This window comes from Podarcis vaucheri (assembly GCF_965113315.1).
Source record: "Podarcis vaucheri genome assembly, chromosome: 14".
Lineage (NCBI taxonomy): Eukaryota > Metazoa > Chordata > Lepidosauria > Squamata > Lacertidae > Podarcis > Podarcis vaucheri.
In genome coordinates, this window is record NC_138752.1 from 33,379,111 (window position 1) to 33,405,006 (window position 25,896).

Sequence of the window (25,896 nt, forward strand, 5' to 3'; positions counted from 1 at the left end):
GCGACACACCCCTCCTCTGAGGAGGGGAGGGGAAGAGTTGTTTTGTGCGGTTGGGAGGAAAGAGGGTAAATATAAAGGACGGGGGTGGGCGAGATGGAGGGAGGCAGGCAGGCGGATGGGGTTTGCCTCTGAGACCGTGACAGGTGGTCCCTTTGATCAGCCCTTGGGGATGGGCAGTTTTTAACAGTGGTACCATTTCTTTTGAAACGCAGAGGAAGTATCAGGCTCAAGCCTACCTGCATCAGATCCCTTGGAAGATCTGGCTTACAATACAGTGGTACCTCGGGTTACATATGCTTCAGGTTACATACGCTTCAGGTTACAGACTCTGCTAACCCAGAAATAGTGCTTCAGGTTAAGAACTTTGCTTCAGGATGAGAACAGAAATCGTGCAGCGACGGCGCAGCAGCAGCTGGAGGCCCCATTAGCTAAAGTGGTGCTTCAGGTTAAGAACAGTTTCAGGTTAAGAATGGACCCCTGTACCACTGTATTCCCCTTGGCCCTGCTTACTTACAACAGGGGAGAGGATAGTATTATTTCTAAAAATGGAAAAAAAGTCCTTATTTATGCAGTATAAGTAGTGAGTTGTTTATTCCCCCCCTTCATTCTGTGGATATACATAACTGAGAGGTAATTTGTTTAGAGAATAATGTGTAAATAACGTGTTCCTTTGTAAGCATTTGCCACATTCATCCCACACATTTTAAATCACTATGATGGCCTTTCTCAACCTGTGGGTCCCCAGATGTTGTTGAACTACAACTCCCATCACCCCTAGCTAGCAAGGCCAGAGCTCAGGGATGATGGGAGTTGTAGTCCAACAACATCTGGGGACCCGCAGGTTGAGAACCGCCGGATGGCTCCTTCCCCCAGAGAATTCTGGGAGCTAAAGTGTGTTAAGGGTGTTAAGAGTTATTAGACCACAATTCCTCCCCCCACCCCTGTAGCCCCAGCTACAGTTCCTAGAGCTTCCTGGGAAGACAGATTGATTAGGAAACCTCTCTGCCAACTGTAGCTCTCCTGCAGTTACAGGATATCAGCAGGAAGCTGCAGTTCATGCATTGACTGGGGGGGGGGGAATCAAGAAATCCACCCCAAAACTTTTGCAGACACAAATAGTATTCAAGGCAGGATTAAGTATAACCACCCCATGCTCTCGTGAGCACAAATAATCACAAACATCAGAAGGATATTTGGAAGGGCCCTAATGGGGCTTACTTGCAAGTAAGTGGGGGTAGGATTGCAACCCTAGATTAATTACATCCATTGAACCCAAGTGTGTTCCAAGCAGAGACCTTGGTCTGATTCGGCAAACCAGTACTTGACGTTCTTAGGCAATTCTGCTCTTCACTGCATATCAGTGATAAAACACACAGATTGGTGCACAGGCTGGCTGCTCAGATATGCCCTTTTTTATAGCTGAAATTTAGCAACCAAGAACTTGGCCCTGCTAGTAAAAGATAGTAAATAATCAAGTGCACGATGACACGTCCTCTTGTAACCTTGCCGACTGTTCTGATTAGACCCTCCTAAAGCCAGATTATGCAATTGGCGCTACAAAGAAAACCAGTAGGCAATTTGAGAAATAGGCAACCTGGACAGAGAGCAGAAACAATGTCAATGTCTGGTGCAATGGGTCAGTGCATCTGGCTGTTAACCAGAAGGTTGGTGGTTCGAGGCCACCCAGGGATAGCTGTGGTGGGCAGAATTACTGCATTGCACGGAGATGACCCATGGGATCCCTTCCCATTCTGTGATTCTATGGAAAGTTACTTTCAAAATCCTCCTCTACAAATTTTGATGTTCCCTATTCCCACAGTATTCTCACACACAAATATTCACTGAATATTTGATACCTGTTTCAACGTAAGGGCAAAAAAAGAGCCTGCTGGACCAAGGTAATGGCCCACCTTATCCAGTATATCCTGTTTTTACAGTGGCCAACCAGGTGCCCGAGGGCAAACCACAAACAGGACTCTACTCTACCTTCTCCTTGCAGTTTCCAGCAGCAGGTCTTCAGAAGCACTGCTGCGACTGACCTTTGAGGCGGAGCATAGCCATCGTAGCTAGTAAACCATCGAGGGTCTTATCCTCCATGAATTTATACATCCATTAAAACCATTTCTGAGAATTATTGACGTTTGCAAAATGACTGCAAATATCAGTAGCTTCATTTGCCTAAACATTGATTTTGGGACTAGAGTTTAAATTCAAAACAAACTGAGTTGTAGCCAATGTTAGTCCTACTCAGAGTAGACCTATTTAATTGACCTGATTTAGGTCCATTGTGTCTACTCTAGCTCAGTTAGAGTTTTCAGTTTGAGCTTGCTGCCAATAACCAATTGCTTGCCACTCTCTCTGCTTTCTAGATTTGAGTGTTAAATAACATTAAGCTCTTTTGACCCAGAAGCCTTTCCCCTTTTCATTTCCTTCACCTCACCTTCAATTATTGTATTATCTTCATTGTCCCAGCCTAGTTCTTCAAATCCTCCTGCCAAAGCATTAATACCCGGTGGGGGCTGACATCTTTAATCATGCTATGTATCAAATGCCAGCACAGTTTAAGTGCATGATGTACAATTAAAGATGGCAACGTTCTGGGAAAACAGCTCTGCTGAGATTTTCAAAGGAATGACAGGCAAATTTGGTGAGATGAAGGGAGGAGGGAGAGCTTAGATCTCTGCTCAGGTCTCTTCCTGACCAATAAGAGCAAGAAAAAAAGGTAGAATTTGCTGGAGCAGCAGTATTCCTGAATAGCCTGCTTTTCAGCCAACATCAAAGACTAGATGACCCTCAAGGTCCCTTCCAACTCTACAATTATATGATTCTGTATCTTCAAATGGCCTTTAGCAAGTGTAACGGAGCTTTTCAGCCAACCATTGGGCTGGTTAGTGTGAAATTCTCTTTCCATGAGCCTCCAAGGACTGCAGAACACTGGCTCACAACTCTCCAAACTCACATGTCCAGGCACAGTGCATAGCCTTTACTGTCTTTGGGTCCTATGTGAGTTTTGCCCTGCAGCTCCTAGGGAAATAAGAAACTGCCTTATACCGAGGACAAGCCTGTCTAGTTCAGTATTGTTGGTAACTGGCAGAGGCTCTCCAGGGTTCCAGACACAAGCTTTTCCTAACTGGAGACTGCAGGAGAAGTGATCTAGCTTTGCATGCAGAAGGACCCAGGTTCATCCGTGGCATCTTCAGATCCACTTGTGCATGTGGGCATGGGGTGTCCCGAATAGGATAAGCACTTGGACTTTGGAGAGGCAACTCCTCTGTAATAAGTAGGGAGCACTGTTGAGAGGCCAAGTGAGGAAACAGAGTGTAGGGTAGCTATGTTTACAAGTGAGGGGAGTGAGGCAGACAGCAAGGAGCAAGAAGCCTGAGAACAATTGAAGAGGGACACAGCAGGAGTCTTCCGACTGGCAAACAAAGGGTGACCTAGAAAGCGATACAGGGTGTGAGAGCCAATCACACAAGGGGTCACTTGCCACCAATCTGAGGCTGACATCAAGGCAATCCTTGCAGAGCTTATTCAGGAGGGCGTGCCATACTTCTGAATCGTGCATATGCACAGACAAGGTATTCTCCAAAAACAAAGCTCATGGTAAAGTGAAGCTGAATCAGAGTATCCCAGAATTCTCCTCTGCCCTACTTTCAAGAGGAGTAGTCCTCTCTAAAGGATGCAAAAGCATACTGAGGAAAAGTGGAATGTAGCTACCCTTTTGCTAATGCTCACATGAACACAGCGTAGAAACAGGGCTGTGTTGTCGTAAGCTCTAATTGCACATTCAAAATTAGTGTCAGGGCTTAAACTGGGAAGTGAAAGCAGTTGTGCGCATCTTGATCTCCCCACGTACACTGGGCATGTCTGTCCCACTCAGAGTTCCCAGGCTGAGTGCAGAAGGTCTGATGAAGGTCTGATTCTCAAGATCAAAAACCCTGATTATTGCAGAGGTTCCTGATTGTGGGGAGAATTTCTTCGTTCATACCTGGATTTCAGAAGAGATGTGACCTCCAGTCTTAAATTTATTGTTTACTAAAATATGGCGGAACCGGAGAGCTATTCTACATGGGATGCAGAAGGACGTGGTAGAGTGCTGGGGTGTCCCAGTGCAGAAAGGGCATTGCATTTTTGCAGTATGCAGCAAAACCAGCACATCAGAATGTAAACCTCTCTCAATAATACAAGCTTCCTTCCAGAATTCTACCACATCACTCTCCCAACTTACTTTGCATAAGGTACAGAACAGCACCCATTCACACGCAATTGCTGTTTTCACCCTGTGCAAAATATGCATGATGTAATAAATAAAGACAATTGGGAACAGGATTGTAGAAAACAAAAGATGCCTGCAGAGTTGAGCAGAAGACTTATTTTTAAATCCTGTTTTTCACCTCAAATCCCAAAGAGATTAAGGGGGTTGTTCCTTTTGTCTTCCACATACATGCAATACTTCTGCTTCACAGTGCTGCAATTCTCCAGCAACCCTCTTAACCTAATCTTTCTTTTGTATAGGAAATACTCAAATCGTTCAATAGAACAACTGTACTTTTGTTCTTCGAAAACTACTGTGCAATCAAATCTCCAGTGGGAAAAGTCTGGCTAGAAATCTCGCCCAAAAGAAAAACACTGGAATTTCCAACACAAGATCGCTTAATGTGGCTCAGTTACCTCTGTGTGCTCGCAACCAAGCTGGTTGAAGGACTGGCTCCTCTCCTACCAACCAGCTCCTTCAGTGCATGTTTATGGGCAGTGCTGGACTACATAGATAGCACATGGAGAAGAGGCAGGTATCTCTTCTTGTCCCAGAACAGAGATGGGGAGTCTGTGGCTCTCCAGGTGTTGTTGGACTCCCAGCTCCCAGCAGGCCCGACAATCATCATAGTCAATAGGCAGGGACAGTACAAAGTGTAGTTCTGAAATCTCTGGAATGCCACGGGCTCCCTATTCCCATCCTAGAACATTCCAGTGCTGCTCTTTGTGGATATTTAGTCTGAGCCTGATAACTGCAATGCCAGAATACTCACAAGTAAGGCCACTATACTTTGTTATGTCTAGAATACTTAAGTCTTCAGTCAGGTCACAGTGACATCTAGTGGTGAACTGTAAACATCTGAATTCCCCCCCCCCCACACATATTCTATGGTACACAAAATAATGTGATTGGGGCATGCTGGAAATTCAACAATCCCTGCCTGCTACCATTTCATGAAAATAAATGTTCTTGAAAGGACACCAGAGATACCATTTTAACAGGCAGCTGATCTCATCTCAAACTCAAGTAAGAAAGATACTGCATTTCCACCCCGCTTGGTTTTAACGTATGTATGTGGGTGGGTTTGTTTTTTGGTCATTTTGCAAGTTGCTTTGAATTGCAGTGGCTAAGAAAAAGTAATATCTTTCTGGGCCAAATTCAAGATCATTTTATTAATTTACAAGGTCCTTAACAACTTGGGTCCAGAATACTTTAAGAACGACCCAATCCCTTATATCTCTGCCTGATCACAGATATTGTCAGTGTCTCTGCAGTCCCCCTTGGTTCAGATGCTTGGCTTGTAATGACCAGAAGTCATGCATTCGGCGTTGTGGGCCCAATCCTGTGCAACTCCCTCCCAGATGAGATTAGACAAGACCCCTCCCTGCTGAACTTCAGGCGCTTGATTTGACAGCAGAAATTTCCAGGTAGTTTTCTGCTTCTGCGATAAGCGAATTTTAATAGTTCTTATTCATTTTACTTAAAACAACAACCCCATTTTATGTACACTGCTTCGAAATTCAGAATATTAAGCAGCATATAAATACCTGAAATAAATAAATGCCTAAGACTGTGATGAGTCCACAGCTGTCCTCCGTTTGCTAATAAGGAGTTTTCAGAAGGGTCTGAAATGCACATTGACTTGTGTCATTCTTTAGTCAAAATAAAGCATGCAACCAGGTTTTGCGTATTCTATGATTGTGCTGCATAATCTTGGATGCCAGTCGTTTCTTCCTCCTAGGCCAGGGGTGCTGCTTTGGGCTTCCGGGAGGCTGGCCTAGCAAATATAAAGCAACAGTATGAAGATGCACCTATCTTCATACAGAGTTCCTTAATTTTATTTGCTCATTGGCTGTTGCTATGGTTATTAACATAAGAACAGCCTGTTGGATCAGGCCAATGACCCATCTCGCCTAGCATCCTGTTCACACAGTGGCCAACCAGATACCTATGGGAAACCTTCAAGCAGGACCCACAGACACTCTTCTCCTGTGGTTTCCAGCAAGTGGCATTCAGAAGCATTACTGCTTCCGACCAGAGAGGTAGAGCATAAACACTGTGGCTAGGAGCCAATGATAGACCAAACCTTGTCCATTGTTTGCATTTGTACTATATACATTATATTGCTCTTTGCTAACAGGAGTTCAAGGCATTGTACATCGTTCTCTCTCTCACACACACACCCAACACTATCTTCACAACCACCCTGTGAGGTAGGTTAGTCTGAGAGAGAATGACTGGCCCAAGTTTCATGACTCAGTTTGAATTGAAACCTGGTTTCTGCTCCACTACCATTACAAGTCCAATGTTGTTCATACCAGTTCCTGATTTCCCAACCCTTGAGGGCGCTTGAACCAGTTTTTCGTCTTCATCTCTGCTGGCAGGCTCTAAGGTATATGGAGCCTCTTGATTCTCCACAGAGTGTCCTCCTCACTTACAGCCCCATTTCTTCGAAGCAGGATTCCTGTGAAGGAGAGTCCCTGTGGTCTGTCTGCCCAGGGAGGGCTGCTTCACTGCACAGGAGTTTGTTCCTAGACATAGAAATCAGTATGCTGAGTGTCTCCAAAGGTAGGTAAGGAGCAGTGAATTCTCAGAAATGAGATGAGCAGGTTGACCGGTACCTAGGGATTGGAACTTCTTGGACTTCTCCACGCTGAGCAGAAACAAGATAAATTACACAGATGAGCCAATAGCATGATTTTGCTTAAGGCATGTAGGTGATGGTAACATTCAGCTTTCTTATCCTTACTACAGAACGGAGGTTACTTTGACCTGGGATTTTTAATTGTAACACTGAAGAGCAGACACAGCAGCAGACTGAGGACAAAAAAATACCAGCAATTACTTCCAGGAGGGCAAATCTGCTTGTCTTGTGCATAGCACCTAAAGGCACCTTTACCAATGTGATGCCCTCCAAATCTTTCGGACTACAACTCCGTCTTCCCACACACACAAAAACTGGGGGAGTTGTAAGCCAAAACATCTGGAGGGTATCATGCTGGTGAAAGTTGCCTTCAAGACTAACAGATTTCCTGCGCCAAAGGTTTCCGTGAATTGCCCCACTTCTTCATATGTGTACAAACGTTAACCATTTCTACATATGAGTTAGAAGGGTCCAGTGAATGAAAAAGCCCACACAGTGATACATCTGTTCCTCTTTAAGGTGCCACAAGCATATCTGTTATAAGAATACAATTGACATAATGGGAAGGAGGCACCTAGTAAATTAGCAGTGCTCCCTGGTAGGCAATTTTCTCTCTCATATATATATTATAGAATTTTTTTATTAAATTTTCTGTTTTACAATTTTGAATACTCATTTAAACATCCTTAAAATATCAATGACATCCCTTCTCCTCCTTCCATGGTTCATTTTGCATACCATAAATCCCTGCATATTTTACACAATTCCCCCCCATATATTCAATAAACATTTTGCAATCTTCTTTAAACGTATGTTCTTCTTGTTTTCTTATTCTATATGTTAGGTCCACAAGCTGCGCATATTCCATCAGCTTAAGTTGCCATTCTTCTTTAGTTGGGACCTCACTCATCTTTCATTTTAGGGCTAACAAAAATGGGCCGCAGTAGTGGTGTACATAAATAAGCCTTTTTGATACCTGGGAATTTCCGTCTGAATTATCCCCAATGAAAAGGACTCAGGTGGTTGTTTTTTTTGGAAAAGTACTTTAAAACATTTCTTTTCAATTCATTATGGATTATTTCCCAAAACTCCTATCCTTTTACAGGTCCACCACATATGAAAAAACGTTTCCTCAACCTCTTTGCATCTCCAGCACTTATCTGATTCAGATAAGAATCTGAATCTGAATCAGACCTGGTATGCAATTTTCCCATCCCGTATCCAAACTGATGGTCTTCTGGAGCTGCATGTGTTGTTAGAATGCAAACCAAACATATCACAGAGGGTGATATCGTTCATAAATCACACCCAGACTATTAACTGATGCTATGCACATATTTAATATGCTTTTCTAAACACATACCCAGGATCTGTTTGGGTCCTGGCTCCATTCAGATAATTATTTCAGACAGAGCCCTACAGGGAAATTATTCTGTACTGAAGTCCTCATGTCCGGTTTTCAATCTCTCAGGGAGATGTGTGCATGTGCTTCCTTCAGTGGTCATGTCAGCCATAATCTTCCATAACTCCTGTTAGGCAGAGAAGGGATATTGAAAATCGATGAACTGCCATGGGGAATATGTTACTCAAAACAGAGCATTTAAATTTTAAATTCTAAAGTAACAATATTCCTTCTTTACACTTATAACTTGGGACTGCATTACTAATGCATCAACTGTCTTAACAGAGAAGCTTCCATTAAATTAGAAGTTACTTTAAGGGCATTATGCATTTTGAGTTAAAGCAAGAAGAGCTTAATCTACCTAATGCTACAAGATGAAGTTCAGACGCTCAGAACAGCCACGGCTGTATTTGCCACCGATACACATTCTTTGCTCTTACAAAGAAGATATAACTCAGTAGATGCAAAATAAAAAAATAAATGTCTAATTTCTCATCTGGTTTAGCAGGCAGCATGAAGGACTGGGACTAGTCCAGCCATTCAGGCTCAGTCATAGTTTGTGCACCTAAGAAAAGCTGTGCAGTTGGATCAGACCAAAGGTCATTTTAGTTCTATGTACTGTTATTACAGTGGCTATTCAGATGCCTACAGGTAGCCCACGCGTAGGTCAAGAGAGGAACAAAATTCTCTTACTCATGATCCCCAGAAACTGGCATCCAGAAGCATATTGCCTCTAACAAAAGTAAATGACATGGTAAATCATCTTTATCTGAGTGAAGACACAGGTGACATTTTAAAAGTGTCAGAGGTAGGATGACAGCAGCTCTCCTGCTCGGAAAACACATACTCGTCTCTCCAAGGGTGAGCTCTGGAAACAACAGCTCTTGCAGGTTTTTAGAGTGGTTCAGTCTGAACAGGGAAAAGATGACCTACTGGCTAGTGCTTGTGGCAACCTTACAAGTACCACCACCTTGTCCTCAGTAAATTTTGCAACTGGTTTTTTTTTAGATGTTGCACATGTCTTTTCCAGTAAGGTGATAGATTAATGCATATATGTACAAATAAATGATTGTGCCCTTTGAAACCTGCAAATTTGGACTAACACAAGTGTGAAGAATCTAATGCGATTCTGCTTCTTTCTTACATATATTTTTATGCATCCATTCAATTATGTTCCCAAGGCAGTTTACAAGAAACACTAAAACAACTGAATTCATATCTTAAAACCCCATGCCTGTTTTCACCACTCATCATCCATTCCTCAGCTGTTTGCAAAGAAAACTAGCAGCCTTGGAAAATAAAGTGATGTGTACAACTTACTGCTGGTTACTCTTCTATGTTCGGTCAGAGAACCGCAAGATAATGTCAATTCTTTTTGACTTTGTCTCATTAATACAATTAAACTGAAAACTGCTCAAAGTTTTAGATCGTTTGTCAGACAAACAGTACCCACCAACTGCTCAACCCGCTCATAAATAATATGTTGAGGAAAGGAGAGTTGGACAGGCTGAACAGTATATCTCATTTTGCCATCTCTGATATTTTCTAGATCATTCAAGGTGCTTCGAAAGTAATTGTATGCTTCACATACAACATCCATGTGTCTTAAGGTGAAGTTGAGCCTGCAAAAAGATACATCAGAACTTTCAAATACTACAGATACTACAGAACTTTCAAAAACTGCACAGATTTTAACTAACTTTTGCATCATGCTTCCTGAGATCAAGGTGCAGGCTTTCATCCACATTTGAATATAAACAGATGCCGCTTTGAATCAAGATGGTGGGCTGAACCTTTCAAGATTGCATTGATGTTTTGGTTTCTCAAAATCCCCCAACAGTACTAGGTACAAGGCTGGTAGTACAATATAAATGCCAAGTATTATCAGCTTCAGCTCTTCAAGGTCCCTGCTTTAATCAGATATGCCTCCCCAGTGTAGCTATTGTAGTTCAAGTTTAGGCAATCCTGACCAGCATTGCCTCTCCAGCCGAGTTCTCTCTCATCCCATTTTCCCCACTCCCAGAGATCTTTCAACCAAAGATACAGACAATGGTACCCAACAAAGCTGTAACTGAAGTGGATTCACTTAGGATCAGCTTAGGGCTGTTCAACCACCAATCACTAACCAACAGCATGAGTGCCTGCTTTCGCAGGTCAAGAATAGACTCCCAAAGGTAAGCACAAAAGCGACGCCTGTCTGTCTAGGAAGGTTCTCAGTATCTAGCAAGTGGTTTTCAACAGATCTTCAGTATTCTGCAGCCTTGTAGATGTGCTGTAATTTCCGCCACAGAGGATCTAGCTGAAGGAGATCCAAACTACCTGACAGCCACTTAAATGCTTATTTGGTGACCATGACTGTTTGCTGCATCCTCTTAAGAACAGTTTCCTCTTACGAATGCAGTCATCTATATAACTATTTAAAAATATCTAAATAACTTCATGCTGGAAACCTTTTTGAGAAACAATAAGACTGCCCACTTCCAAGCTGAAAAACGTTTCTAGCATTAGCAACAATCAAAACAAATTAATCATATTGTGGGTGTATTTTCCAATTAAGGGTTAAAAGCATGTCACCTCTTTTCTATTGACAAGTAGATGGTGGAGGAGTTTTTCAAGTTGCCAGTGATTCGATACAGCGTTTTGAAAAAGGCATCTGTTAGATCATCGTCATAAAATACTGCAATAAAAAAGGGTTAGGATCATCTGGATTTTGACTTCACATACGAGACATTCACTTCTATCTTAAAAGTTCATTTAAAAAAATATTTTGTTATCCATCTCAAGACTTCAGAAAAGAATGGCTATAGTCTTAATTACTAGGGGCACAGCAGTGTTTCGTTTTGTTAACATCCATTAGGAAGGGAAATAGCCAGGACATGGAATCTTGCAAATGTGAGTGCAGTTGGGAATGAAATAGCTAAATCTTTGACTTCTGGTCCTCTAAAATTGGCATATGACACTACTGTATCTGGCATAGCTTCCATCTGCAAATATGGTCATATTCTGAAGTACTGCATTCTATCATTCACTGGGGTCCTATAGGAACATAAGAAGTTAGGAACATAGGAAGCTGACATATGGAATCAGACCATTGGTCCATATAGCTCAGTACTGTCTACACTGACTGAAAGCAGGTTTCTGGGGTTTTAGATAAGAGGATGTTCTCAGCCTTATCTGGAGAGGGTGGATTGAACCTGGGATGTAAAGCAGATGCAAAGCAGATGCTCTACCACTAAGCCACAGCCCTTCCCCTTTCTATTATGCATGACCCCCCCCCCCATTTAATACAAAGAAAGGCGTACGTTTCTCCACAGCTCCTACTTATTTCAAGGGGGCATGTTCAGGGAAAGCCAGTGGTGCCCCATGTCGATTAAAAGCAATTTCTATTACAGAAAAATACAAATCCTCTGAACTGTGATGTGATTTTTCTAGGCCTTGTGTTACGTTTACCATGTTAAATTCAGGGTAATGTTCCTTCCCGCCCCCCACTTCAATTGCCACGTCAAGAAATGTTTCTCCAGATGCAGCTGATGTGCATATTTTACAGTGGGCTAGGTGAGCCGAGTCAGTTTCCTCATTCAGTGCCTGTGGACATAATGTGTCTTACTGGACTCTTGAAACAATGATCAGAAAAGATTTGCTGAAAGCACGCAATACACACAAAACAGGGGCTTTAACGACCACTATGAATCCTTGACTCTCCAGTTCTGTTTGCTTACCATCAGCAGCTAGGATCACAGTGGTGAAATCGTGAAGCTCTGCAATCTCTTCTTCAGACCAGCTGTAGGAATGATCAGGATCTACAGCAAAATATGTAAATTGATTTGATTATAAAGGAGACTATCATTTTCTAAACACTGTACAGAAAGTTTAAAGAAGGAAGCAAGTATTCCCAAAGGAACCCACAGTGGCAAACAACAAGCAATAAAACAATAAAAGCATGTTGAAAACAATTCCGATAAAGCTGCAGACTAGGAGAGATATGCTGGAAGGGGACAATCCTCAGTAGGTACTGAAAAGGCAACAGAAATTGTGCATGCCGATGGACTACATGGAGTTGGAGGAAATGACTGGCAGAATCCGAGACCAGGGAGAAGAGTCGGTGGAAGAAGATTGGAAAAAAATTAAAGTCTATTTACAGAAATATTGTAAAATTAATGAATGCTAGAAGGATGCTGGAATGAAGTTATATGGCTTTAGTAGAAATGTTATAAAGAATTAAGTAAAAATAGATTGTTAATGGGTCAAAGTGGAAATTTAAGGTTAGATTGTGTTAAGATAAATTATAGAACAAAAAATTAAGAAAGATGGAAAGGAATTGCTGAAATAGCTAACTGAACAAGAATACAAAAAAGGGAGGTGTGAGGAGGTCGATGATGCAAGTAAATGAAAGGTAGAGATATAGAGATATTGGATGTGTTTTTTTAAATGTTTTTGCTTTTCTTGTTGTTTTTTTGTATTGTATTGTTTTTCCCCCCTCTTTATTTTTGATGTATTGTGAACCTTTAGTTGTTTTTTTCTTTTTTTCCTGTAACTATTAAACCTTTAATAAATATCAGAAATTGTGCATGCCTAGTATTTAAAGGGAGGAAATTCTGAAGGGAAGATAACACAACATTAAAGGCTTGATTTCTATATTGTGTGGAATGGACATCCTGATAAGATGGTACTTGCAAATGACCTCAGCTGCAGAGCACAATGATTGTCTAGGAGTGAGACAATTTTCAGGTATTCTTGATCCAAGATTTATAGAGCTTTACGTAACAAACCCAGCAACCCAAGTGCTGTGTATACTCTATTTTTCGCCCCATAGGCCGCACTGGCCCATAGGACGCACCTAGTTTTTTTGGGGGGAAATAAAGAAAAAAAATTTATTTCCCCCCCAAGTGCGGGGCTGGGGCGGGGGAAGCGCCCCACAGCTAGTGGAGCGCTGCGCGAAGCCCGAAGCTTGGGGCGTGCTGAGCTCAGCTCGCCCCAAGCTTCTGGGTGCCGGCAAGCTCTCCGCTAGCCCTGGGAGAGCCTCGCGGCTCTCCCACGGCTATCGGAGTGCTGCGCAAAGCCCGAAGCTTGGGGCGTGCTGAGCTCAGCGCGCCCCAAGCTTCTGGGTGCCTGCAAACTCTCCGTTAGCCCTGGGAGAGCTGCGTCTCCCACGGCTAGCGGATAGCTTCCTGAAGCCTGGAGAGCAAGAGGGGTCGGTGCGCACTGACCCCCCTCACTCTCCAGGCTTCAGTGAAAGCCTGCATTCGCCCCAAAGGACGCACACACATTTCCCCTTCATTTTTGGAGGGGAAAAAGTACGTCCTATAGGGCGAAAAATACGGTATTTCCTTTTTGCCACTGATCTAAAAATTGCTTGGAGAACTGGATCAGGCTCCCAAACTGTGGGTTAGGAACCCCTGATAATGCAAGCAATCCTCAGATTTGACAAAAAGGATACCCATGGCTCCATATAATATGTAAAACAAGAATGGCTCTGTGGGTGATCTCTTTTAAAGGGTTAACCACTTGATCCCCTGAAGTCTGGCTCTCCACTTCTCTAACTTCTTATTGTTAGAGAAAGAATTTGGATTACTCAGTGGCGTGGGAAATGTACCGGTACTTTGCACATATTCAGAAGCAAACTCATTTACTCACCTATTTCAAAGCTGGCCATGGGTTTAAATTGTTATTTGGCTGTAAGTGAAAACAGTAGCTCAACAGATTAGAGAGAGAACATCAAATCACGCTTTTAAGAAGTTGATGCATCTACTTACCAATACAGAACTCATCTTTAAGCCAGTCCAGCACTCTGACCTTAATCTTAGTTCCTGGAAGTCAGTAAGATGATAAGAAAATAAGTGGGTGGCAAATGCTCTTTAGAAGACAGGTTAAAGCCATTAAAGTATCATAATAAGAGGAAGACTGTAAATTGCTATAATTGATAATAGTGAACAAGCAGAGGCTTATGCCCCCACCTCACTTTACCCGCCTTCCCCCAAATTAGTCTTGCTAATGATTCCTTGTTCCTTCCCATGATGTATTTATAAAATGTAATTCAGAGCAATATTAACCTCTGCATTTGCTGGCTAGAGAGGGTTAGGACTATGCAAAGGCTTACTCTGCTGATGGGGGTATATCCACTGTGGAGGCCCTCAGAAAGCTCTGCAGGCATAAATTCACTGGCGGTTACAGGGAGGAAGGCACACGTGTGTGTGTGTGTGTGTGTGCGCGCGCACACACACACACACACACACACACAGACACAGCCTAGATCCAGCCTCTTCATTCATCAGTGAGACCCAAGGATGGGAACCCATATCCACACAAGGTTAGAGCTTGTAGCTCCTCCTCCTTCCCACTGGGACCAATTGGGGGTGGGGGGTTGAAGATAAAAGATCTGCATGGAGCAGAAAACAAGGTAAGTCCACACCTCCCACCAAGGCTGGGACCGAAAAGTGGTGGATTGTCCTCACTTCCCCCAAACCCATTGAAACTGTGCTCTTAGCCACCTTTCTAGAAGCAACACCCTAAGGCAATGTACAACACAGAAATCATTACAATGTACAAAGAAGCCAAAAGCACTGTATTGAATAATTCTAATAACAATTAAAATATTATTCCTTAAATTTGGAGGGATCTTTTATAAGCAGACTTGAAATTGGTCTATTTTTTTACTCCACTATGCTCAATGGAACTTACTCTTTAATTAAGTGTGTTTAGGATTGCAGGCATAGGTTTGTAGGGCAGAAGTGGCTGAAGGAAATGTTCAGAACAGAAGCCACTTTTTGACATGTGAATATTTCATGTGGCCGTCTGGACAGGATTTTGGATTTGAATGATATTTTATCCAACTAGAAAAAAACCCCACAAATCCATTAAACAATAATAATATACAAGCGGTCTTTTTTACCTGCTGGCTCAGTAAGGTGCTTGTTTAATGCAATATTTCGTTCACACATTTCCAGGAGATCTTCACCAATATCTTTAAAATAGTTGAGAAGCAAATGTTAGTAACACTTTGAGAAGAAATGAAAAAAACAAACAAGAGAGGGGGAAAATAAGCATAGAAAAAACAGGGCAGGCACGTCTCTTCTCTCAAACATCATCTGCTTTCAACAACTCAGCTTGACTTACTGCTCTTTCAAGCTTTCTGATAAAAATAAAAGCAACATCACGAACATCAAAGATAACTGTCCTAATTAGATACCTGTGCAATAAATGGCCTTGGCTGCCTTTGCCATGATGATACTGACAATTCCGGTGCCGCCCCCAAGCTCCAGCACTGTGCAGTCCTTAAACAAATCTTGCTTGGAGAGGATGTAGTCTGCAAGTAAGAAGGCTCCTCGCCAGACCTTCAAGACAGGAGGCAAAAGGGAGCACAGTCTGGTACATGAGGATCAAAGGAGCAAGAGAAGAGCTGGCAATGTAGCTACCCACCTGTTTGCCAACATCTTCTAAAGGGGTTGCCATGGCGTGCTCTGAAAAAGGAAGAACATGAAAAGGGGCCCATTTTTTCATGTTACACGTACAGTAAATTTAGGGAGGATAAGGCAATCAATGGCTACGATATTCTAATATATTCTATATTCAACAATGACTATATTCTACGTCAACTGTCAGAGGAAACATGCCCCTGGATGCTAGTTTTTGGGATACTGCAAGTGAGGAGAGTGCTTTTGTCCATGGATTCTGCATATGGGTTTCCCACAGGTTTCTGGCTGGCCACTGAGAATAGGATGCTGGACTAGATAGCCCAATGGGCTGATTCAGCAGGCTCTTCTATGTTGTTACATTTGCCCTTAAACCTTTCCATTAAAAACACAAAGCAGAAAAGAACAAGATATAGTCTGTTGCCTTAGGGCACATTTGTGAAGGGACACTTATGAAATGTATATCCCGCTTTTCCTCCAAGGAGCTCAAGGCAGCACACATGCCCCTCCTCTATCCTCACAACCCTGTGAGTAGATTTGGCTGAAAGAAAATGGTTGGCCCAACGTTGCCAAGTCAGCTTTATAAGCAAGTCTGGGTTTGTGCCTGATCTCTCCCCAGTTCTAGCTCAACAGTCTAACCAGCTCACCAAACTAGCTGGCATGGGGAAATTCCTGAGACTGATTGGCTTGCCATTAGTGCATATCATTTCCTATCAATTTCAATCCAAAAGGTGTGCCGGTAAAAGGTTTTATGTGCAGATGTAGAGGGAGGAATAAAGTATATAAACTGGCTCTCTATGCTCACATCTCAATGAGTACTTCTGGATCATGTTATGAAATGCAAATTATTTTATGCAACACCCATATACTACATTACTGACCTATTTTAATAATATCATAGCAATTGTTTTCTTGCTCCTGTTCTTCCAAGACTTCTCCACCTTTCATCAAAATGATGGGGCACACTTTGTCCCTTGAAAGGTCTTTAGCTTCTGCATCAAGTAACGGAGGCTTCCGGACAACCTCCAAATCCCCATCTTTGTCTAACAAAGCTTGAATTCCTTTCAAAGAGTTCTCTTCCTTGTTAGTGCTTTTCAGAGTAACGTGGTCATCAGCAGGATCCTCCGCATTGAATCCCTCTCCACATTTGTCTTGGTGTTTAAGGTTTTCTTTTTCAAAGCCACTTACTTCCCTCTCAGTCTTCTGATTGCTTTTGTCCAAAATGAATTTGAACTGTGAGAGAAACACTAAGAGGCAACAATCTGAAGTCAAACACTGTGATCAAAGCCCAGTCAATCTTCAAAACCATAACAAAGAATGCGGGAATATCACCATCGCTTTCCTTACTCTCTAAATAGATTTTCCCGACATTCGTAAGTCACACATATGATCTCCTATTTTGGCCAAGTCTTTCCTGGTGTGTCTGAATTTTGTATTATGACTGTTGGGTTGGCCTCTTTCCTCCACTGCTATGATACCTGTTTTTACTGAACCTGATAAACTTTCCTGAAGTACCCTAACTTCACACTGCCTGCACTTACACTGTCAAGTGCCTGCTGTACTTAGTAATGTCTTAGTTCCCCAGCTTGTCTTCTCCAAAAACTTGCTCAGCCAGGATTTATGGGATGGAGGAAGAGTGGTGGGCATTTGCCTCCAAGCAGCAAGTCCCTGATGAAGCAGCCAGAAAGTCCTATTGCCACATTTAATGCTTCTTCCACACCATTTACTAGCATCTGCATGTGCCAGAGTTGGCCCTGGAGCCCTCAGTTGTCAATCCTGATATGAGCCCAATAGGAAACGATTGTGGCATCTCCACAATATAGCACTTGGCACACACAAGTTCAGCCTTGATTAGGGTCAAATAACTTGCTCTGGAAACCTTCCCTGCCCCTTTCCTTTCCACTACCCAGGAAGTAGGTACTGCTACATCTGGCAAGCTCCCCCCCCCCCCTATCCATGGCACTGTCTGCTGCAAAGGATAGAAATTCCTGCTAAACACAGGATATGCTTAGTTGCAATGTTAACAACCAAAGAGCCTCAATGTAAATGGAGAGATTCCACCAAAGAGGATGGTGGCGAGACCTGTCAAGGAGGTGGTAAGCTTTGCTATTGATCAGCTAACACTTTTAGTGTAGTAACTTCTTTAACACACACACACAGCTGTTGAAGAAAGCTCTCAGTGGGGATTATGATAATTGTATGCAAGTAACAGTAACAACCACCAGAGCCACATTACCTGGCTGTCCGACAGCATTCAGCCTGACCATTAAATGCCTCTTGCTTGGGGTGTGTAGGTGGACATCAGATAAGACAGTGTCACTTCGAAAGGTGATGTCATCCATCACCTCTCTCTCCCCTGCACCTTGTATGGTGCACTGCTGAAGGGACATCTATAATTATAAGACATAAAGCTCTATTAGTATGTTAATTATAAATAGTTACAGAATTGTATACAAAACCTAGCACCTCCTGCCAGCTTGGTATTACTATTCACTATATTTCGGCACACCTCCTCAGGCACTGCTCCCCACCCCACCCTTTCTTTAAGCTGCTGCTTCTTCTTCTTCTTCTTCTTCTTCTTCTTCTTCTTCTTCTTCTTCTGACACATTAGCCATTTGTTACACATAGGTCCCCAGGTGACTTACAGCATATCTAAGAACATAATTTAATAAAAATATATAATACAATTGACGCATTCACACAAGCACATGATTCTCAACAAGTAAACAAACTACTACCATCCCACCAACAACAGCCATAGAAAGCTTAGGTATCACACTTAGAGCAAAATACAATCCTAACCTCCTTTGCCTCCTCCACATATGAATGCCAACTATTGAAACTGGATGAATCTCTCAATGGCAGAGATATGCAGCAATAGAGAACATTCCTCCAGCTCAACATTGGTAGGAAAAGGGGCACTTTCCAAAAAGAAGTGGCCAGCCTATGCCTCTCTTACAGGATGTGCTCTGCACCCAGATTCTCAGCTCAGTGCTTATTCTGCCTCCAAGCATCTCTGCCTCTTGGATTCGATTCCCCCATAGCCTCTTGCCCCCCTGTCCCACTCCATCCCAACATATAGATCTTCTGCAATGCTCCCACAGCTCTGCCAAACTAGCCTTCAATTCCCCCTCAACACCACCACTGCTGATATTCTGCAACTCATTCTTCCCCCTCAGCGATTGGAATGTTTATGGAAATTTCATCACACCACAGCAGTTCAACCAGTGTGGAAAGGAAGGTTAGCAAAAGCCAGCCTTCTTCACACAGCACATAGTTAAACTATGGAACTCGCTCCCACAGGAGACAGCAATGGCTACCAATTTGAATGGCTTTGAAAGAGAATTGGACAAATTCATGGAGAAGGGGGATGAGGCCATCAGGGGCAATAATGGCCACAGTGGCTATAATGATTCTGAATATTAATTATTGGAAACTACAGGAGTGGGGAGTGCTGTTGTGCTCAGGTCCTGCTTGGTGGTTTCCCACAGGCATCTGGGTGACCACTGTGAGAACAGGATGCTGGACTCAATGGGCCACTGGCCTGATCCAGCGGGCTCTTATGACATTCTTAATGTTCAATATTCATTTCTGATGCAGTGCTGTGGATAGCTCAGTCGGTAGAGCATGGGACTCTAAATCTGAGGGTCATGGATTAAAGCCCCACATTGGGCAAAAGATTCTAGATGATCCTTGTGGTCTCTTCCAACGGTACAATTCTATGCTTCTATGAAATAGTACGTACATTTAATCTGCATCAATATGTGGTGGCTTGTGGGGAGATGATCACGTCTGACTAAGGTTAACATTGCTCTTTCCTGGCCCAGTTCCTTTATTTCCAACTTCTGCCTGATATGCAGAAGCAGGTGAAGCTGTTAGCAACAAGGAGGTCAATGGTCAGAAATGCCCCAGTAATTAAAATTCTGTGTTAAGCCACTGATTTTTTTTTTAAGTCTGGCAACCTTCTACTTCCAAAATTATTGAGATGAGGTGCTGAATATTATTTTTACTTTTCAGTAAGAATGTATGCCATTCTTCTGTACATGCTCAAGGCTAAGTCACATTTTTTAGTGAAGTTCAGGAACTGTTGCTGAAAACATGATACTCCCCCCATATATATATTTGAAATTCTGAAAACAAAACTGGTAGCCTCTCTTTTCACCCTAGAATGACAACAAAACTTCACCCAGGATTGCACCAAATTTAATGAAAGGAGCACACTACCTATCTTTGTGTCCGTCCCTCCCTTATTTATGACTAATTCATATGCTGTCTTTCACTGGATTTGTTATTTTTAAAAATCTTTTATTTAAATTAAGAGTAAAAACAAGGATTTATAGCATATGAAGTAGTCATAAATAGAAAAAAAATCAAAACCCACATTATACAAAGATTGAGATTAATATTTCACATTCCTATAAACTAGGCTTATTTTTAAGGGCTATATACATTGGTGGTGGGGGACTTCTGGAGGGCACCAGGTTGGCTATCCTAGCACCATGTGTAGCAAAGTGAATTTAAATGGTTAGGCAGTGGAAGGCAGGAGTGCCTGGCGTGCTCTGGTCCATGGGGTCACGAAGAGTCGAACACGACTAAATGACTAAACAACAATATATTAAATGGCTAGGCTATATATTTTTAGACAATGTGCAACCCAGTATATAAGAACTAACAAAACAGATTAACAGTGTACTCTTAATCATGTCAACCCAGAAGTAAGTCCTATTGAATTCAATCGGTTTTACTTTCAGGTATGTAGAGTTAGGCTTGCAGCCTAATTCTTTAAAGCAAGCTGTTTCAGCTTCTGCCTTCACACGTTTTGCTATAAAGATTTAATCTCTGTTAGTAACTGTTAATATGATTTCAGTGATCAATTTGTTTGAAGTGCAGCATGAAGTTTTAAAAACAGTCTCTTTCACTCCCTCTTTCAGACAGCCAAAATGACTTTTATTTGTTTTGGTCCATAATAATGTTACGCCCAGAATTCCCCCGCCTCTCCATTATAATACTCCTTCCCTTCTAAGTTTAAAACACCTATGCACAGAAGGCAAGCGGGAAGCATTCCACTCTGCACATGCACAGAAGCACTCCCACTTCTACTTCTCCGCACGCTGCCAGTTGTTAAAACAAGCTAAGGCTCCAAGTAGGCAACAAACGACAGCCGTTTCAAGGGGTTGGGAGACTGTTATGGGGTGGAACAGGAAACAGAGGGCTGCGCCTTACGGAGCGAGGGCTCTCTCCTGCCCAAGGTGGGTGTAATGGCGACTCTCACCTCCCCTCTCGCGGCAGCTTCGTTGACGCCGCTGCTGCCATTTTGCATTTTGCCCTCAGTCGCTTCCGCCCTTCTCCCCGACTTCCGGCGCGCTGTTTCCCGTAGCAGCGGCCCGCCCACCTAGCTTAACTGATGCGTTGTCAGCCCAACCGACTCCTGCTTCCCTCTGTTGTCGCGGCAACGAGCCCCTGTCTGGCTTACTGCTGTCACCCCTCCCGCGCTCCAGAGTTACTATGGCAACGGTCTCCGTCTGCGAGGACCAAACTCATTTCAGACCGGGCCGGGGCAGAGAGGATGGGGAAAATATTCCAGATGTTAGCCCTGCTGGGCCAATATGGCAGATCTCTGCCCTTTTTATTCAACCCCCCCGCCCCTCCACACCACCTTTTTCCCAGTTCAAAAACCACAAAAAATGTTCCTTATTAAAACGTGGAGTTCCTTTCTGAGAATTTTTTTGTTTAGCTTATCTGTGTCCTGTCTTTAAGGATACAACTCCTTCCAAGGCAGCTTTCCAAGTAAAATCAAAATAGTTGCAATGAGACAATAATATCAAACTTATCATTGTACTTCTAATTGTACCTTGCAAGTAAAAAGATCTGGTACCTGGAAGAGAAATTGGTGCTCCTAGAATATAAATTTTCATTAAAAAAAGATTCTAGTCCCTGTGCAATCTTTTACCTGCCTACTGAAAAACCCAACTGAAATAAGTCAACTGAATTCAGTGGGGCTCCTATTGAGTACAGTGGGTCTTGCTTGTGAATAGATATGTAAAGGATTGCACAGGGATACATATTTGTAATAAAATAAAAACTGATATTCTCAGAGTACTGAATTCTGGCTAGATACCATAACTAATCTGGTAGGATTACAATTCAATTAATTTATTGCTTTGAGGAATCATGACATGATTTTCTGTGACAATAACATGGAAAATGCAATATGCAATAGAAGCCATTAAAATGAAACAAATATACTAACAGTGTTTATCCACATAATCACCCAAGAACAGCAGCCTTACAGTCATATCCAATTAAGACATACCCAGAGCAGACCCATTGAAATTAATTGACATAAATTAGTCACATTAATTTTGATGGGTCTGCTGTATTTTATTTACTATTAATTAAATATATATCCTTCCAAGACAGTGAATACATCAGTAAAAAACCAATACAATTGAAAATAAATTTTAAAACAGTTAAAAGCATGTAAAACAATCACATAATCTAACAGCTAATAATGTCAAGATTGCCAGGAACAGCATCTTTCAGCCATCACTCTTATTCTAAGATGAAAATAAAGATTCCTTTCCAAAACCTTCCTGCCCATTGTAGCTGACCCCATAGTCTGATAAGGCCGCTTTCTACATTCCTGTACTCATTGACGGATATGTGATGGGCAAATGCAATATGGCTCAAGCAGTGGTGTAGCGTGGGGGGTGCAGGGGGGGCCGGCCGCACCGGCCGCAACATCTGGGGGGGGGCACGCTCGCACTCGCAGCTCTCTGCCCTGAGTGCTAAAATCCACGGGTTAGGGAGCGCAAATTACTTGCCTTGCCCCGGATGCTGACAACCCATGCTACGCCACTGGGCTCAAGCTTGCTCCCCCTCATATATTTTATGTGCATGATGTGCACCAAATGGCAGAGCCAGCCCAAGACATTTTTCTGCTGGAGAAATCAGGACAGATAAAAGAAAGTTCTTATTCACACAGCATATAGTTAAACTATGGAACTTGCTTCCACAGGAGGCAGTGATGGCCACCAACTTGGATGGCTTTAAAAGAGGATCGGACAGATTCATGGAAGAGGAGAAGACCAATAATGGCTGCTAGGTCATAGGCAGTCATACCAGGTTCTGCTTACAGGTTTCCCTTTGGGGCATCTGGCTGGTCATTGTGAGAACAGGATGCTGGAACTGATGGGCCATTGGCCTGATCCAGTAGGGCTTTTCTTATGTTCTCATCACATGCCAATGCTAGCAAATCATGTGTGAATACTAGCAAATGGGATTATGTCCTCCACTGCACCTGAGGGCAGGTGGCTAATCGTGGGATGCAGAAGGTGGCAGGACAGACTGCATGGCATGCATATCTTTGCCTTCCAACAGAAGGTGTCTCAGGTGGAACAGCTGGGGAGCTGCCCCTATCGCCCCCTATTTTCTGCTCCCTGAGGCAGCTGCCATATTCTGAATAGCATTAAGACTGGCCCCGCCAATATTATCTAGGCTGAGAAGGTTTGTTTTGTTGACAGCATATCACAGAACACTTGTTTTCTCCCACTAAGTATATATTTAACCAGTGGAGCAAACACCTGACATTCAGGAACTTGTCAATGAAGGGATTCCCCAGCAACAGACTAGTACCACAGAATAAAAACTCCACTCAGATATGGAAGTTGGAGGATATGGCAACCTGTAGTATGTGTTCCAAGACTTCCTATCTCTCCTCTCTCAGGTACAGTGCTCTGTTTTCTGTTTGTAAGTTTGTGGTGGGTAATCTTTTCAAATCTTCTGCTAGTCTGAGCTCATGAGAAATCAATCTTCGTTATGAAAACTGTTTTAGTGTGGCAGTATCTGCTCAACATCAAAAAAACGAAGATCATGGCCACTGGGCCCATCACCTCCTGGCAAATAGATGGGGAAGAAATGGAGGCAGTGAGAGATTTTACTTTCTTGGGCTCCATGATCAGTGCAGATGGTGACAGCAGTCACGAAATTAAAAGACGCCTGCTCCTTGGGAGAAAGGCGATGGCAAACCTAGACAACATCTTAAAAAGCAGAGACATCACCTTGCCAACAAAGGTCCATATAGTAAAAGCCATGGTTTTCCCAGTAGTGACTAAACAACAACAACAACAATCTGCTCTTTGGAACTCCCCACCTATTTACATCAGGCAGGTGGCTTCACTGTACCCTTTTCAGCACCTGCTTTTAAATATTTTTCTTCTTAACTGTTTTCACTGGTCCTTTCAGTATTTTTTGCCACCTTGAGCTCACTGGGAAAAAGGCAGAAATGTAATTACAGGAACATAGGAAGCTGCCTTCTACTGAGTCAGACCATCGGTTTATCTTGCTCAGTATTGTCCACACTGACTGGCAGCAGCTCCCCAGGGTTTCAGTCAGGAAGTCTCTCCCAGCCGTACCTGGGGATGCCAGGGATTGAACTTGGGACTTTGTGCATGCAAAGCAGATGCTCTACCACTGAGCTACAGTCCCAAATGAATAAATATAGCACCTCAGATGCTTTTGCTGCTGCCCTCACATCTTTAGGCAGAATCAGATGTGATATCCCATGTTAAGAAGCATAATGTAAGATGTGGTTTCATCCTGAAGCTCTGATCACTGCCCTTAACTCTCTGGCCATGAGGGATTTGTAGGTGCGTCTGGTTATCTGAGAAGACATATGTGCAGCAAATCCTGTTCTGACTTCAGGTCTTGCTCTGACTTCTGTTTCACAAGCACAGGTTGAAACAGTCTCTGCTGAAGACATCTTGAATGTCTTAGAAGCTGATTAGAAGCACCATCAAGCACCTGACTCACCACTCAGCTGAGTCAGAGAACTTGGATGGTAAGCCAATTGATCTCAGTAGCAGCCATTGTGGTTGCTTGTGTTGAACCACACAATGGTCAAGCCTCAGCCAGCTCATGACTGTGAACCCTATGTCTTACATCCACTGTCAGAGGCAGTAATCCCAGCCGCTAATCCTACTCTTGAGCTCCCTGCCTTCTACCCTTCATGTCCCAGTGGGCACCGGCAACCACTGCCTACAAGAAAAGGATCCAGCCACTGCTGCCTCCCAGCATCCACTACTGCCTGAGGCAGTTGCCTCACTTTGCTCAATGATAGGGCTGGTTCTGAGTGCCAGTGATGGCACAGAAATTGAAATTCGCTATTTGGTGCCATCTTCTCTCACGACAAGTGCTTCAGTTTTTTGAATAAGCAAGTGATTGAAAACAACAACAATAATGCTTTGAGTTCTTTTGAGAAAAAGGGTGGTAACCTACTGTTACAGGCTGCCCCAATCTCTGAGTGGTGTGAGATCCCATGGTCTTTGCACTTAACCAGGGTTTGTGTTGCTTTTGGAATGAGGCACAGCAGAAACTATAATGTCTTTATGACATACGGTTTTATTCACACATATATACAGCCTGAGTGTAGCATGGAGGGGTGTACAACATTCACAGCAACTTATGCCATAAATGCAGCAGCAACCTATCCAAACAGGCAGCCAGGATTGCCCTGAACCTTGGGTTCAAAACAGCAGCCAGGATGGTTCAGAGCTGCTTTGTAACAGCCTGCTCTAGTCTGTCTGAGGCTAAGTTGTTTCGGACTTTAAACAAAATTGTGACTCCCTTATTACGACACCTGTATGGTTTCATCAAGTGAATTTATACAACTTCCTCATATTGAATAATCCCATTAATAAATCTATCTCAGTCTCCTGACCAGTTTATTCTGGATGAGCAGGTCATGCCTCTCTAGGCTCTCACACTGTGGCCACGCAAGGCACTTCTCAGTGGAGGTGCAAGTTGGCATGTCATCTCCTGCACTGAAACAATCTGTGCACTACCACGGACAACCCATGCATTATTAGGGGGTACAAACCATAATATCCAAACTGTAGACCTGAAGAACAGAAAAGTACAGAATGACTTTTCACACATGACACTGAAGATGCCTTTAAGTTCCTGACATAATATAATAATGTGCACATTTTGGAATGCCATTGAGATGGGATGGGAAACATCAGAGAGAGACTTTTTTAAAATGAAAAGTACAGATTGATCTTTCCAGGCTCTAACATCTAATTATACACCCAAGAAATGCAAAGGAGAGTCCTTTGGAGATCATGTGTGGATATGCCCTGACCATCTCTTTGCAGGTCACCCTATTCCCTTATTGCAAATTCCTTCT

At 42.9% G+C, this 25,896-nt stretch overlaps 1 protein-coding gene across 6 annotated transcripts; it reads right to left on the reverse strand.

The window, feature by feature from the left end:
• Window positions 1-6,349: 6,349 nt before the first annotated feature.
• METTL22 (methyltransferase 22, Kin17 lysine) lies at window positions 6,350-21,118 on the reverse strand. 6 transcript variants are annotated; one of them, XR_014213648.1, is made up of 12 exons: window positions 20,983-21,118; window positions 17,947-18,100; window positions 16,592-16,957; window positions 15,718-15,758; window positions 15,488-15,632; window positions 15,191-15,262; window positions 14,055-14,108; window positions 12,021-12,101; window positions 10,876-10,978; window positions 9,755-9,923; window positions 8,263-8,428; window positions 6,350-6,908 (listed from the first exon to the last, which is right to left on the reverse strand). XR_014213648.1 is itself a non-coding variant. In XM_082199525.1 (12 exons), exons 1-11 carry the CDS (start codon window positions 21,028-21,030, stop codon window positions 8,327-8,329), a joined length of 1,335 nt encoding a protein of 444 aa, XP_082055651.1. In that variant the 5' UTR covers window positions 21,031-21,118; the 3' UTR covers window positions 6,350-6,908; window positions 8,320-8,326. The 6 variants fall into 6 exon arrangements, 4 of the variants coding, with proteins under 4 accessions (XP_082055651.1, XP_082055650.1, XP_082055652.1 ...); XM_082199525.1 differs by having other exon boundaries at window positions 8,320-8,428; XR_014213649.1 differs by lacking the exon at window positions 6,350-6,908 and adding an exon at window positions 6,953-7,072.
• Between the last annotated feature and the right edge of the window lie 4,778 nt (window positions 21,119-25,896).